Source organism: Rhinatrema bivittatum, unplaced genomic scaffold (assembly GCF_901001135.1).
Source record: "Rhinatrema bivittatum unplaced genomic scaffold, aRhiBiv1.1, whole genome shotgun sequence".
In the NCBI taxonomy this organism is placed as follows: domain Eukaryota; kingdom Metazoa; phylum Chordata; class Amphibia; order Gymnophiona; family Rhinatrematidae; genus Rhinatrema; species Rhinatrema bivittatum.
In genome coordinates this window covers 107,621-123,532 of record NW_021820984.1, presented here as the reverse complement: position 1 = coordinate 123,532, position 15,912 = coordinate 107,621, and the positions used below count along the sequence as shown (strand labels likewise).

General features: G+C 40.7%; 1 protein-coding gene across 1 annotated transcript in view; it reads left to right on the top strand.

The window, feature by feature from the left end:
* The first annotated feature begins 2,543 nt into the window (after nucleotides 1-2,543).
* Nucleotides 2,544-15,912, top strand: part of LOC115082348 (transient receptor potential cation channel subfamily M member 7-like) — a 40,576-nt gene continuing 27,207 nt past the window's right edge. The window contains exons 1-10 of the mRNA XM_029586583.1: nucleotides 2,544-2,573; nucleotides 3,336-3,564; nucleotides 5,943-6,098; nucleotides 6,186-6,329; nucleotides 8,124-8,252; nucleotides 9,253-9,531; nucleotides 10,113-10,287; nucleotides 11,827-11,953; nucleotides 13,708-13,889; nucleotides 14,760-14,892. Of these exons, the coding sequence (XP_029442443.1) occupies nucleotides 3,394-3,564; nucleotides 5,943-6,098; nucleotides 6,186-6,329; nucleotides 8,124-8,252; nucleotides 9,253-9,531; nucleotides 10,113-10,287; nucleotides 11,827-11,953; nucleotides 13,708-13,889; nucleotides 14,760-14,892 (1,496 nt within the window). The 5' untranslated portion in view covers nucleotides 2,544-2,573; nucleotides 3,336-3,393. The remainder of the gene's footprint in view (nucleotides 2,574-3,335; nucleotides 3,565-5,942; nucleotides 6,099-6,185; nucleotides 6,330-8,123; nucleotides 8,253-9,252; nucleotides 9,532-10,112; nucleotides 10,288-11,826; nucleotides 11,954-13,707; nucleotides 13,890-14,759; nucleotides 14,893-15,912) is intronic.

The window sequence follows — 15,912 nt, the reverse complement described above, 5'->3', positions numbered from 1 at the left end:
TGTTCAAGACTTTGCCTTTGGAACCTAAAAACAGATCATTTAATTATAGGTCTTACAATCCATACAAATAGGTAATTTATCTGAGAATTAGTTTACTGTGAGTTTTATAGAGAAAGGATGAATTAGTTTCCATAAGATGATCTGTTTGCTGATCCAGTTTGCTGATCCAGTGTGTATTGCAGCCCTGGCACGGCTGTGACACATAGACAGTGTAGACTATAGTCCTGGCATGGCTGAGCCATAAGGATCACTTCTTGTGTTCATCTTCCTCACCATAATTATATTTTTCTCTTTTAATTTTTTATAAAGAAACAATGTTCAACTAATTCAGCACTTTTCCATCTTCTCCGAGATGTCAAAAAGGTAAAAATCTAATATTAATATGAATAGCTTTTGTAGTGCTACACAGGCTGAAAAGGAAATTTAAATTTCGTATTATTTTGGATGGCTGGAATTGAAGCTACTGTTCAGATATTAAAGTTCTCACAGAGAAACAAATTATTTCCGAAATACAAGTGCTAAGTGGTAAGACTTGAAGCAGCTCAGATAATGCAGATGTTTTTCAGGGAGCTTGTCTGGGGCCTTTTGTGGAGGAGTGAAACCTTATCGTAGAACTGGCTGGATCTACTGGTTTTAGGTTTCACTCGGCATGCTTGATCTTCTGTAAATAAGGGTCCAGTACAGCCACGCATTTCCTTCTCTGTGCATGTGGCCAAGATCGTAATGTAACATCTCCACCAGAGTAAGAGGACATTTCTTCTTGTAGGGAAACCTTCCTCCAGGATATAAATCACCCTGATTGATGTGGGGCTTGTCATTGAATATCTCATGGGAGGAAACCTACAGGTGCACCTACACCCGAAAGCGTTTTCGCTTTCTTTACAAAAATCTCAATCAGGTAGGAAATTTTGGGAAGCACTTGATCACTGGTGGTGGTGCTTGGCCATGCTGTAAGAACACCAAGTCTAGATGTATGAAACTGCCTCGTCGTTAGAGACATTGCAGCCGATGTGGTAAAGTGGCCATTAATGCATGTAATTGTGATGTTTATCAGGAATATTAATGGCCAGCGATAAATGAGATGCAAATGAGGCAGACAGTAAGAGGGTAATTTTCAATAGTCTGCATAAGTCAGCAGATATGCATATAAATCATTGCATCTAAAGTTAAGGCTGTGGCAGTTGGCAGTTGGCTGTGGCAGTTGCACAGTTTATAAAATACCTCGTATCTCAGCTGTGTTTTCTGTTATGGACTAACTTGCCATATTGGATTCCAACAATGAATATGCAGATTTTTCTGCTATCCAATCAGCTGTGGAGTCACACAGGTGTTTTCTGACAGTAGAAGTTCATACTTCAAACAAACTTATTTTGAGCAAAACAATTCTCTTTAACAGTGGACTCCAGGAACATGAGTACTTTTGCATTTTCATTCCCCTTCGCCTCAGGATATCTGTTGCAACATGTGGCACACATCTGGTCTGGCAATAGAATCAGTTTTCATGGGGGCTGTCCCTTCAGTGAATTTATGCAAAATTAATCAGTCACAAAAAATATATATATAATCCCTCTGTTTTTAAATTTCAGAGGTCTGGAAGAAATATTTCCAATAGGGCAACTCATCACTGTGAGGACCATAAATCCCTCGTTACTAGATCAGAAAGAAAAGAAAAAACTCGCCATGCCCAATTCATCCAGACTGCTCAGCCATGCAGACCTAAGGTATCTGTGTCTTATAGCTTTTTACAGTTTTAATCAGTGGGGGTCGTGTGTTCTAACTGTGCTTGTTAATCAATACTTTGTTGTATTTTAATATAAATCAAGGGGTCTATTTTGAAAGTTGTATCTGTCCACTGTACTCTAGTAGGGACCAAATGAATGTGAATACTTCCCCTCCCCTGCCCAGGTCCTACCCCCTTTTCCAGTGGCTAAATCTAGCTGCCTTGTGGAAATAGTTTTAGCTGCTGAGAGGTGAACAACTCTCACCCTGGGGAATTTACCAGAGTTACTGCATAGTTAACTAGGTAGGTAAATTCCTTGACAATTATCCAGTCCATTTGGACATGCCTTATGCTGTTTTTTCTTTTGACCAATTCTGGCAGCACTCTTTCATTAAAAAAAACACAGTATGGAGCTACCTTTTCAAAAAAAGACTTTTCTAGTATCCTGTGTCTGTTTTAAGGCAATATTCTTATTTTGTAAAATGGGACAATGCGTGTTTTCGGGTATGCTAAAAAACTGAAAGAAATTGATTTGTGAGGTAACATTCCCCCCACTTTCTTGTAAAAGGTGGGTGGTGCCGTAGAAAGAAGCAAGAAAGAAAAGAACAAAGAGGAAACCGTAGATCTTGATAACCTGGAAAGCAGGCCCTTCATCTACCCTTTTAATGAAGAGCTCCTGGTTGGGCTGTGCTAATGAAGCGGCAGAAGATGGCTCTTTTCTTCTGGCAGCATGGAGAGGAGTCCATGGCCCAAAGCTTTGGTTGCCTGCAAGCTGAATCGCTCCATGGCTTGTGAAGCAAAACAGAGCGATTGTCATTGACGATACGTCGGAAGAGCTGAAGAAATATTCCAAGTAAAGTATACATTTGTCATTTCTCAGGGCTTTCATAGCAATCGGCAGTGGTTTTTACAAATGTTCCACCCTAGTCTTTCATGTTATTGAAGTAAGGAAAAAGAGAAGTTTTAATGCTTCTGGAATCAGCTTACGTACTGATGAATTTTAGTGAAAGCGTTCCAATGAGCATTCATTTATCTAAAGTGATTTGACTAAAGTATTTATGAGAACAGTAATGGACGGCTGGCGCCATCTTTAAAAATGGCACAGGGCCATCCAATGCTCCTCCCATGTGACAGGGGGCCGGCCAATGGCACGGATACCCTGTCACATGGTAAGGGCAAAGGGGCCATCGGCGCCATTTTGATTAGTGGCAGCTGACGGCCCGAGAGTGGGAGATGGCTCCCGGGACCCCCACTGGACCACCAGGTACTTGTAAAAAGTTTTGGGGGGGGGGGGGGTTCGGGGGGGGGGGGGAAGCTAAGGGAACAGTTTTAAAGGGTCGGGGTGCGTTTAAGGATTGTTTTGGTGTTCCGTTTTTCCTTTCCTCCCCCAAAACGATAAGAGAACCCCAGGAACAAAATCGTGGGGTTCTCTTATCGGGAGCCCCCGATTTCTGACGATTTTTGAAAATATCGGTCCGATATTTTCAATCGTCCGAAAGCCCAATTCACATCCCTATCCACTAATCCCCTCCTTTCAAGGTTTAATAGAGCAAATTACATTTCTGTGTCAGATTACATTCCCAAAGTCTTTCTTGTCTGTTTATTAATACTATAGAGAGTTTGGACAGCTGGCCGTGGAGCTTCTAGAACAGTCCTTCAGACAAGATGAAACCATGGCAATGAAGCTGCTGACGTATGAGCTGAAAAACTGGAGTAATTCTACCTGCCTTAAACTAGCGGTGTCTTCAAGACTTCGCCTGTTTGTAGCTCACACGTGCACACAAATGTTGTTATCTGATATGTGGATGGGAAGGCTGAATATGAGGAAGAACTCGTGGTTTAAGGTAATGTACAAAGAATTAAACTGTGTCCACAGTTCATTAGATATAAGATGAACTTGAATTGAAAAGGGCAGAATGCCCCATATTTACTTACTGTCTTTCTCTGTTGCTCTGTCTTAATACTCTAAGATTTATATTATTCTGATTTATCTTTATTATGCTTATGGCCCAACTCAAAAAACAAAGTTTAATTAAAACTAATCATTAAGGCTCAAACCTGTTTTTTTGGGGATGGAGCCTGATCCTTTTGATCCTATTTTTGGGCTTCTAGCTCAATTAGAAGTGGAACTGGGATCCGGCACCTCTATTTGGGCATTTTTCTACTTATTTCTCTATCCACACCAAACTTGCCTAGCACACAGGCCGATGATACAGTACAGTGCGCTCCAGCAGAGCGCACTGTTAACCCGCGGTTGGACGCATGTTTCTGATTCGCTAGCTTTACCCCTTATTCAGTAAGGGGTAATAGCGCATCAAAAACGCGTGTCCAACCCCTCTGAAACTAAGAGCGCCCGCAATATGCAAATGCATGTTGCGGGCACTATTAGTTATTCCCGCGCGATTCAGAAAGTAAAATATGCAGCCAGCCACACATTTTACTTTAGAAATTAGCGCCTACCCAAAGGTAGGCGTTAATTTCTCTCAGCACCGGGAAAGTGTACAGAAAAGCAGTAAAAACTGCTTTTCTGTACACCCTCCAACTTAATATCATGGCGATATTAAGTTGGAGGTCCCAAAAGTAAAAATAATTAAAAATAAAAAATTTAAATCGGCCTGGCGCTTCGCGGGTTGAAAATCGGACGCTCAATTTTGCCGGCGTCCGGTTTCCGAACCCGTGGTTGTCAGTGGGGGTCCGAGAAACCGACGCCGGCAAAATTGAGCATCGGCTGTCCAAACCCGCTGACAGCTGCCGCTCCTGTCAAAAAGGAGGCGCTAGGGACGCGCTAGTGTCCCTAGCGCCTCCTGTTACCCCGCGGGCCCTAATTAGCATATTTGTATTTACTGTATCGCTCGCACAGGACACTGGCCTGTGCGCACGCCGGGAGAGCGGGTGCTCGCCCGCTGTCCTGCGTTTCTTTCTGTATCGGCCTGTTAGTTATAACAGTGACGTTCCTCAGCCAGGGGCCATGCACTAGGGCTCCTTCTGCAACTCTGTAATCGTAGACCTAAATCTGGCCACTAGGTGTCACTGTTGCACAAGGACAGGGACTTCCTCTATCAAAGGGGCTGTGAATGCTGCCTGCGTGGTATCCCGAACCCAGGCTGACCCGAGGAGCAGAAGACCTGACCTGGAAATTGAACCCGGGTCCTCCACATGGCAGTTCCACTGAGGCACCAAATGGGTCCACTGATACCTGTTCTACTGTGACCAGACAATCGGCCTAAGCCAAGAATGCTCTGAATGTCCTGGCTCTTTCAAACAGGGAAGAATATATCAAAACTTAAAGATACCGAAACCAATGTATAACTGCACTGACGTGAACTCCTGTGCCAGATGTTTTTCCTGGACTACATCGTTGGCTTTGCAGTGTGTGCATTGTCAGTGGAACACATTTTGTATGCTGAGACAATGGCTTCCTATGCCAGGCCTGATTTACCAATCATGTCTGTGGTGGAAAAATTCTTAATGCCTCAAGTGCAGTCTTATTTTATGAAACATCCCCAAAGAGGAACAGAATCACATTATAAAGTAAACTCCTTCAGCGGGCATCTGGGCCAACAGATTTCTTTTATTTGCTTTTTGCACCTGATATGGAATGAACTACTTACATTCTGATTTATTTATTTATTTAAAAGAACTTCTTGGCCGCATACTCCATAGATTGTGGCGGCATACAATGTAACATACACAATAAAATACATAAAACCGAGGGACATTAAAAACACATGGCATCAAATTAACCTTCATGTGGCAGATATATATATATATTTTTTTTTTCTTCAGAATAGCTGTCCCCTTTATTATTACTAGGCCTCTACCTTATGAATAAGAAATAAGGTTTCTGGTGGCTACTCTTATTTATTTATTATTTATTTAAAAGTTTTTATATACCACAAAATAGGACGGTAGACTGTCCGTCTGAGCAGTTTACAATAAAATATTCATAGTTAAAAGACAAACCAAGCAGTCATAAAAATGCATCACATTTACAATACTTCTAATTCATCCATATATATATATGGCTGTTTGGAACTAGTATAGTGAACAATTTCCTTTAAATAGCCAGGTTTTTAAAGCTATTATGAATTCTTTAGGATCAGTCATGGTACGTACAGAGTGCAACAGGCATAGTGTTCCATAACCTGACTAGCCCCAAATTGCCCTGACTAATGATGAAACATGTTTTGACAAATTAATATAAAATGTTTGAATTTTACAGGTGATTCTGAGCATCCTGATTCCTCCTGCCATCCTAATGCTGGAATATAAAAGTAAGGCAGAAATGTCCCACATTCCACAGTCTCAAGATGCTCATCAGATGACGATGGAAGACAGTGAGAATAACTTCCAGGTCCCAGCAGAAGATACACCAGTGGTAACAGTAAATAGAAAAGTATATGTGAATAAATAAAGATGAGCTGCTATGTATAATTAATTGCCATTTTATCTGTTTACATGCTAGGAGACTTTTCAGGAATTAAATGTTTTGAACAGTACTGAAACCAAGCAGGAAACGGAGAATCAGGCAACACTTCACAGAATTCCAATCACTCGGAAATTTTATGTATTCTACCATGCGCCTATTGTAAAATTCTGGTTTAACATGGTAAGGCTCCGTATTTTGGGTGTCCTCCTGGTGCCCGAGCTTTGCTTAGCTTTTCATTTTTGCTTTTTCCCCGGTGGCCGGATGGATTACACTTTTAGTGTGGCGTTTATTCCCAGCAAAGTTTGGAGCAGGGAACGTGCTCATTTCTTAGCAGCTTCAAGTCCTGAAAAATATCCAAGTCATCTGAGTGGCTGGTTTGAGAGATTTGACCTCCAAAAACATTTTGGGCATGCTAGCCTGGTAGCTCAGTGATAGTGCTACTCACTACCATGCGAAAGGTCCCCCCCTAGTGAGGTCATTTTCTCCCTGGGTTGGCTGGGGCCGCTGCAGAGGCAGCATTCACAGCCCCTGGGAAGTGAGGGAAGCTGGGAGGGAGTCATGGTCATCGCTCAAGGGTGACACCTAGTGGCTGGATTCAGGGCCCATGATTTTGATTGCAGGGCCTTCCGGAGCCCTAGTGCATGATCCCCATCCAAGGGCTGGCACTGCAATGACCAGACTGGGGGTACTTTGAAGAGGAACATAAAATAGGAAAAAAAAATCCCCACATAGTTGTGAATGAAAGCTCGTGATACCAGGATCCCGGTACTGCTCTCATTCTAGCAGGAGACCCAATAAAGCAACAGGAAGCTGCTTGGTAAAAAAAAAAAAAAAAAAAGCCAAAAACATTTGGACCAACTTGAGTGAATGCTTGGTTGTTTCTTGCTGAGGTTACTCTTGAGTATAGTGTTTTCCTTAGTAGAGACCACGATCATTAGTGCTGTCAGATTTGACTTTTAATTCTCAGTACTCTCCAATGTCATTAGGAATAAAACATCTCCGGTTTTCATGGGGGAGAAGATGAAGAGAGTCAAAGTCAATAAAACATTGCCCTATCATCCTTATAGGAGCTTAGGGATGGCACTTGTCCACTAGCAAAGACATCTGTTTTTTAAAATTGTAGTTACATAAGAAAAGCTTTCCTTGGCATAATCATTGTGCATGTATGTCTCTACAAAATATTTCATGGGAACCTCACACCCAACTCATTTAACTTTCGTAAATGTAAAAGATAAATTTAAAGATAAAAGGAAATAAATTGAAAATGTATTTACCATAAATAAATAATGTTTTTTGTTTTTAATGGTATTTTTGACCCAGCAGTTTCTGTTTTCTCAAACCCAATTGGAAATGGCACCATTAATCTTCATTTACAACTACACAAGGTATTTCCCCAATGCTTTTATAACCTTCTCTAGCCCAGATATTACAATGCTAGTCCTTGGTCGGGAGCTACAGAGAACTCGTGTATGTGCAGCCTCGTCCCAGCCAGTAGGTGTCATCATTGAGCTATAATTGGGATCTCTCCCCTCACAGGGTCAATGAATGCTCTCTCCAGTACCCCCAGAGAGTGAAAGCCCGGCTTGGGAATTGATCTCGGGTCTTCCGAACAGCAATGCTGCTGAGCCACTGGGTCAATTAATGCTAAACTGCAGATGCCTCCTCTAGTGGATCTAAAGATGATGCTCCATAATTTCTTATCGACATGAGACATACCAAAGCTATGCAAACACTTTTTCTATCAAGCATTCAGGTACGATAGAATTAAACCTGGATAGCCAAAGCCCACAAGCTTATTTGTAAATAGAGCGATCAGACAGTGTCCACCAGAAAACCTTAGGTATTTTTGTACAACCTCAGTATGCCAGGCTTTTGTTCTTGATGTCACCCTTCTGAGCTTTGTGCTTCGTATCAGACACTCATCTGTTTCACGTTACAGTGGTATACAACACAACTGTGCTTCCTCTTTTACAGCTGGCTTACTTAGGATTTCTGATGCTTTATACGTTTGTGGTTCTTGTAGAAATGGACTATTTACCATCGGTGCAAGAATGGATTGTTATTATTTACATTTTCACATCTGCCATTGAGAAAGTCCATGAGGTACCGTGCTTAACTCATTTCTCTTTGCTAATTTGCTAATATCGGGGAGGGGAGCTGGAGGAAGGAGAGAAAGAAGAAGGTGGGCTGGGGCAGAGTGGGGATTTTTTTAATATTTTGAGAATCGGGAGGGAAAAGAGTTTTTAAAATTTTTTTTTTTTTAATTTTAAAGAGGACTTAGCTATTTAGTGTCAGATTTTCAGCATTAACCGGCTAAGTTTCGCCAGGGAATAAGCTGCACTAAATCTAGCTGGTCAAATTGTGACCAAGTAGATTTAGGGGACTATTCAGCTAAAAACCTGGCCAGTTAGGTTCAGCTGAAAATTTCCCTAAAGATAACTGGCTAAAATTAGCATATCTTACCCCCTCATCAGGTCTTTCAGTATCTACAGAAATAAAACATCTAAAGATCAGAGCTATGGGGGGGGGGTGGGGATCAGAAAAGCTGATGCACCACATTGCCCTTGGATAAGTCTTACCTTACGTTGGTCCTTACCTGCTAAGGATCCAGAAAACATCCCCAGTACAGTGCAAGAAATAACAGGTTATACATATCCCCAGTGCAGCCTCTTTGCAGAAATGTTTCTTGTTTCTCCTTACTCTTGTTGTGCTGCCCCCTACGCCTTCTATTCTGGAGATCCTCGGTGCTGGAGTCGGCCTTCCTCTCTATTCCTCCTCCTCCTGCCACGTTCACGTTCAGACCGCCTCTTCTGACCCATAGGCTGCTACTGCTGCTACCACTTACTGTTTTTAAATCACTGCTAAGCCACACACAGCATTCTTTAAGTATCCTCACGTTTAACTCTAAAGTCCAGCTTTTGTTTCCAAGATATGTATTAGAGAAGTTCTCAGTATGTAACTAATTCAGCAAGGGTGGATTTCCAGAATATGGAGTGTGGTTCACAATGCTGTGTTTTATTTCAGCTTAATAGATGCAATAAGTTTGTCTCGGGCAGTTCAATCTGTCTGAGCATGGCCTTATTTGAATTATTCTTTTGCACAGGTTTTTATGTCTGAGGCTGGGAAGATTAAACAGAAGATCAAAGTGTGGCTCAGTGATTACTTGAACATCAGCGATACAGTTGCTATTGTAACTTTCTTTGTTGGATTTGGACTGAGATTTGGGGCCAGTTACAAGGCATCTGAGGAAACTGAGGACTATGTGTTCATTGCTGGAAGAATTACGTACTGTCTTAATATAATATTTTGGTATGTGCGCTTGCTGGATTTTCTAAATGTCAATCAACAGGCAGGACCTTATGTCTTGATGATAGGCAAAATGGTGAGTCCATGGAGAATCTTTAGTTTACTTCTAACACTGGATACTCTATTTATTGTAATATTTTTCTGTTCAGGGAACACAGATATGGTTCTTTCCTTTAGCCATCCACACCCTCCACTGATGTCCACACACTGCACCATACTAGCTGTACTCCACCACTGCCTCATCTGAGCTCATTTTTATCATTATTATTATTTAATTACTTCCCTTGCTAGGGGCTAACATTTACATGCATAAATTGCTATTTTACAATGTGAAAAAGTGACACGCGTAAGTCTTTCATTTGCGTATATTTACTCCTGCTCAGTATCCTGGTGCCAAGTGATGGCAAACATCTCCCCCAGCCTAGTGCCCCGAGCTGATACCTCCCCTTCCAGTGGCCCTCACGATGACTTCCACAAAAATTCACTGAGCGAGTCCAAATGTTAAGAAGAATCAGCATGGGCCTGGCCCACTCCCCTATTAAAAATGACCTTGATTCAAGAAGGAGAAGGTCATTTTCACTCAGATCAAAGGTGAAAAGCACTAGACTATCCCTGCATAAGCAAGATTTTCACGTCCTTCTTTGTTTATCCTTGTAGGTTGCAAACATGTTTTACATTGTTGTGATTATGGCGGTTGTGCTTCTGAGTTTTGGAGTTCCCAGAAAGGCAATTCTTTATCCTCATGAAGAACCGTCTTGGTCTCTTGCTAGAGATATCGTTTTCCGACCCTACTGGATGATCTATGGTGAAATGTTTGCATATGAAATCAATGGTAAGCTGTTAACAAAAACTGGAATTTGTTCAAAGTAGTATGGTGAAGAATTAGCAAAATTAAAAAATAATAATAAATAATAATGAAATCTCCACTTTTGGAAGTCTATAAGTGGCTTGCCTTCATTGTCATGCAGGGCCTTCTACATGCTGACCTTAGAGTGACAGGCATTCACAGAAATGTGAAAGCTCATTAAATGATTCCTCAGTGCATCCTCCCACACATGAAAATAACATGAATTTTAGATCCTTAATACAATCATCTAAAACCTCTACAATGTTTGTATTGAATGTAAAATGCAAAGCAAGTGTGGTTACATCTCAAAAGAAGAGATGGGCCAAAAATATTGTGAGATACGGCCTCAAATTTTGCCCATGATCCATGGTGGCTGAGTGAGGTTTTCTTATTTTCAGTCACAGATCCAAAATAAAACATTGCCATAAACTTTACAAAATGCTGAATCATATGGGGACTTTGGAAAGTTTACATTGACTTCTCTGGATCTTTTTCTTTTAAAACCATGAGACTGTTGTAAAGAAGGCTCAGCCTGACCAACAAGAACTGAATGATGGGCTGAGGTTTAGATTATAATATCAAATTGTGATATTTTTACATTCCCTTTTTTTTTTCCCTCCATATTTTCCTTATTTAAGTACCGACAGCATGTCTGCTGACACGCGGCTATTCTTGCTTGCCAGGATGGTAGTCTGCTCTGAGACTTACTCTCAGCACTACTCCTTCATCAGGCAGAGGTTATTACAATTGTGCCGGCGGTCTTCCTGCGTTCCCTGGGATCTGATGTATTGCCTCTGCACCATGCCCAAATTCATCTAGAACCAGTTGGAGAGTCAAATTGAGTCTCATGTGCTACAGCGCATGGTGTAATGGTCTGACACACATTTCTAACCTCAGTACTTTCCATAGCTCATAGACGATTAGCCATGCATAATGTTATGCACCTTTGCTCTAAATGTGTGACGAGAAAACCCATCATTTGCTTATTTAAATGAGTTTCTTAAAATATCACAATGTATTCCCCAGTGGTAACTTTGTAAATAAAGTGGGTACACTGGCATCCTCCACCTTCCATTGTTTTTCCAATGGGGAAACAGAAGTTCGAAATGGTTCCGGGTTGGTGACCTGGCGTGACCTTGCAGAAAAGCATTGCTGGCATGTTTCATTCTTCCTTTCTTTCAGCTTGGTTTACTACCTAACCCGTCGACTCCAGGCGATGCACAAAATAAAAATAACAATAACACAAAATTACAAAACAACCAACTATCCAGTAAGCACACATATTATAATACAACTTATCCATTATCAGCTCCTCCCAACATCAATACAGCTAAATCGTAACTCAAATCTGACAATCAGTATTAACAGTAACATTAAAAGACTTTCAACCAGCCCATCCAATCCAGCCTCTGAATTATAAAATCAACTCAGCACAAAGAAGAAAATATAAATCCCTCACGCTCATTCTTACCAGCACTTTGAACATGCTGCCAAATTTGTACCTCTTCTTCTCTCTCACTGTAGTTTGTGCTAATGATTCAGTACAGCCAGAGCTCTGCGGTCCTGGAACATGGCTGACCCCATTTCTTCAAGGAGTTTATGTCTTTGTGGAGTATATCATTATGGTTAATCTCCTGATAGCATTTTTCAAGTAAGTGTCTGTTTACATAGCTCTTAAACTATATTGCCTACAGCCAGCTTCATATGTAAGAGAGAATTTAATGAGTAAAATATGATTTCTATACTTATTGTGCACCTCTTTGAGAGCAGAGGCTCCAATTTCAAATTGCTGACTTTACTAAAAATTGTTTAGCTCTGTTGTATCCTAGATGTGAAACGCTGGCCAACGTCGGCTAATTTCCACTGATTCCCAGACTGGCCAAGGCTATTTCCATAGAATCATGGAATGGCCAGTGGTTATTTCTCACCAAGAATTTCAATAACTTCTAACTGGCTTATTCACTCTGCAGCATCTCACATTGAGAAGACAGCTGTATCCGTTTGTGACTTTTTCAGTGTACAGCTTTGCAAGTGAACGTTTTTGACTGCAGGCTCTCCATGTAGTGCCCAGATTATTTGATCTGGCAGTGCCTCTTTGGAGTAGCATATCAGTAGCATCTGCTATAGCAATTGAACTATATCCAAGACGAAGAATGCACATTGGATCTCTTTGTTGTGTTGGAAACTTGTTACAGAATATATGTTGTGTTCCTTGTTATTAAACAAGTCAAATACATTTGGGTGTTTAGAAACTATCGGGACTCAGAGATAGCAGATGTCTCCATGTCATAAGGGACAGACTGAGCAAGTCTTGGATAGGTCTCTTTGATAACCATCAACTTTTAGGGGCTACTATCAGCCTGAAGGAAAAAGGGGGAAGCTCAAAGACCTAGCAGAGAGTGGAGCTCATTGCATTGTAACTACTCAGTGAAGCTGAATATAGTGAGCCAATGTTCACCTTCATCCTGACCAGTCCTTAACCAAGGAAACTTCCAGAAAAGAAATCAAACTAAACATAGGACACAAATATAACAAAGATACTATATAACCTAAAAAAGGCACCTTATTAATCCTAAAGTTTTGCACCATAAAAAAATGAATTGCTCTAAATAAAGGAATCATGCCCACCCACCTAATCTGTGACTTTCTTATATATAAGGGTAGATTTCAAAAGGAGTGCATGTGCTAATTTTATAACATGCATGCACCGGCACGCGCATGTTATAAAATGTGTTGGCCGCATGCCGGATTTTAAAATCCGCGCATGCAGGGGGAGGGGTGAATTTTAGTAAATTAAGTGCAGTGATGCAATTGGGCTTCCCCAGTTCCCTCCCAGGAAATTTCCTATCCCTAACCCTACTCTTCCTATCTCTTCCCCTCTCCACTCTGACCCCTAACCTAGCCCTAACTATCCCCATTTTTTTTTTTTTTACTTACTGCTCTGTTGGGGTAGAAGCTAATTCTGTGTGCTGGCCGGCTGCTGGCGCAAGCTTCCCCAGAACAGCGGTTAATGGCCACTGTCCCAGCCAGCCTCCATCCTGTCCCACCCCTCTCTGCCCAGGCCACGCCCCCAGCCCACCCCTTTTTCAGGACCCGGCACTTGTGCGTGTATCAGGACTTAACGTGCATGGCTGGGCTCTTTCGAAAATGCGCGCAGCGCACACAGGGTCCGGCCACACACATAAGTCCAGATTTTTACGTGCATGGCCCTTTAAAAATGTGCCCGTTTATGCTTGTAAGAGTTTAGATGCTAAATAAGAAATAATGTTTTCATCTCTCAAAACATATGCCATTAATTGCCTCCTAGAGTTGATTCACATACTGAAAATGTTTCCTGGGTGTAAAAGCAAAGCGAATTGTCATTCAGTCAATTTATTTGACATACCCTGTTTTCTTTTCCTATAGCAATGTTTACTATCAAGGGAAGACCATTTCAAACATGCTGTGGAAGTACCAGCGCTATCATTTCATCATGGCCCATCATGAAAAACCTGTTCTGCCTCCACCTCTTATCATTCTTAACCATGTGACTTCTCTAATCTCTTGCATATGTAAACGAAGAAAGAGGGTCACGTCCCGTGGGCCAAGTAAGAGCAAACGTCATGAAAATTATATTGTTTGGATTGAATTTATTCCTTGTTTTATGCCAATGCAATTGCAAAGTGCCATGCACGTGATTCGAGTCTTTGGTGATATCTCTCGATCCCTATTTATTTTTTTGTGTGCAGACTGCCCGGGACACAAGTGGGAGTAAAACTTCCAAAGGGGTTGACAGTGTTGATCTGTTGCAGGAAAAACAACAAAGAAGCTGGTGGCACCTTACAGACTTAACTGATTTATTGAGGCATGAACTTTCAAGGACAACGATGTGTCTGAAGAAGTGGACAACATTCCTCAATAGATTGGTAAAGTCTATGAAATGTCACCAACCTCTTTGACATCAGTGGGAGTAGAGTCCAATACCTTTCATGCAGAATATTTGTAGGATATTATTTTTTTTAATTTTTATTGGACCAACAAAATAGATGCTATGGTACATCAGCTTTCAAAATCACTCTTGACGAAGGGACATATAGTCTTGAAAGACCATGCACACAACATTCTGTTATATTGGGTCAAAAGAAAGTTTAATCAGAGTCTATTGAGATTCCAGTTTTCGCCAGGGTCAATATGGCATCTAGAACTCATCACTACAAACTCTGAGTGTTTATGGAGATATTTACCTCTTTATTTCAATCCCTCTTGCTTCTCCAAAGTAACTCAATTCTTCTTTTGAAATGCCCTTACATGAAACATGGCTTTCCTTTATAAGTCATTAACCACTGGATTGGAGGCCATGATGCCTAATCCATGCTATGTGAGGGGGTCAGTATGACTGGTTGTATGAACTGTATTTCTGCTGTTTTCTTTATATTGTAGTTTCCAGTCCTGTCTTTCCTTGATTTTTTTTTTTTTAGAACTTTTCTTAACAGAAATTGATCAAAAGAAACTACATGACTTTGAAGAACAGTGCCTTCAAATTTATCTTGCTGAAAAACAGAACAAAGTTAATTCTGCAAGTGAAGTGAAAATTCAAGTTACTGCCGAAAGGTACAGTAGGAAACACTGTACAAACATCATATCAGTTCAGTGAATAACTTCAGACCTTTATCAATAGCAAAAATGGGTTTCAGTCTAAATAGGCAAAACCAGATTATTTTTAGTGAAAACTGTCTGGGACACGTGACTCATGAGAAATGGCTCTTTCAGTGTATTTGTTAATAAACACAATCTCATATTCATTTCAATCATTTTAGTTATTTACTTAGGAAATAACTAAAAGGGCCATATAATTCTTTTAGTTTATTTCATATCTGATCCACTCCAAATTCTACTATATCCAGTGCTAATCAACACCATCCATACTATACAGAAATATAACAACAGTAATGTCTTCTCTGTCCAAATACCCACATTAGACTTAGTCTAATTCCAGTCCTCAGGGTAGCTCTTAGCCTAGTTTAACAAAGTGAAGTTGGTTTAAGAACTACTAACTTGGTTATTGTCAATACAACGGGGCCATTAAACAGTTCTGGAGAGCTATTCAAAAGACCTGCGTAGTGCATAATCTTGAACACAGTTCTGTCCAGAAATATTTTAACTAACTGAGTTTCAGTGGCATGGAGGTGCTGAGGCACTTTAACCAGTGCAGATTGGTGGTGCAATCTTTATAGCAAATCATCATAACTAACTCACAGGCTTGCTGTATAGAGAAAAAGGCCCAGAATTGCAAAGAGAACACGAGTTGTAAGTTATTGTCTCTTTCTGAGTGTATATAGCATTATACTGAAGTACTAGTCACCCATGGATAGCATTTCAAACTCACTATTTTTTTTAAAGAAACAAAGCAGAGTTCAGCAAATATAAGTGTTCACACAGAGTAAACATTATCGTACAATTTAACTTATGAAAAAAGTGAATGCATGTAAGCCTAAGGAATACTTTGTACATCCTGCTGCAATTTAATTGGTATAACTGTGGTTTCTTTACCAAGAAAAGCTCACCTTGTACATGCAGGTAGATATGGAAATTTTAGGATTAACATAACCAGAATCCTAAATCTTCTCTCTT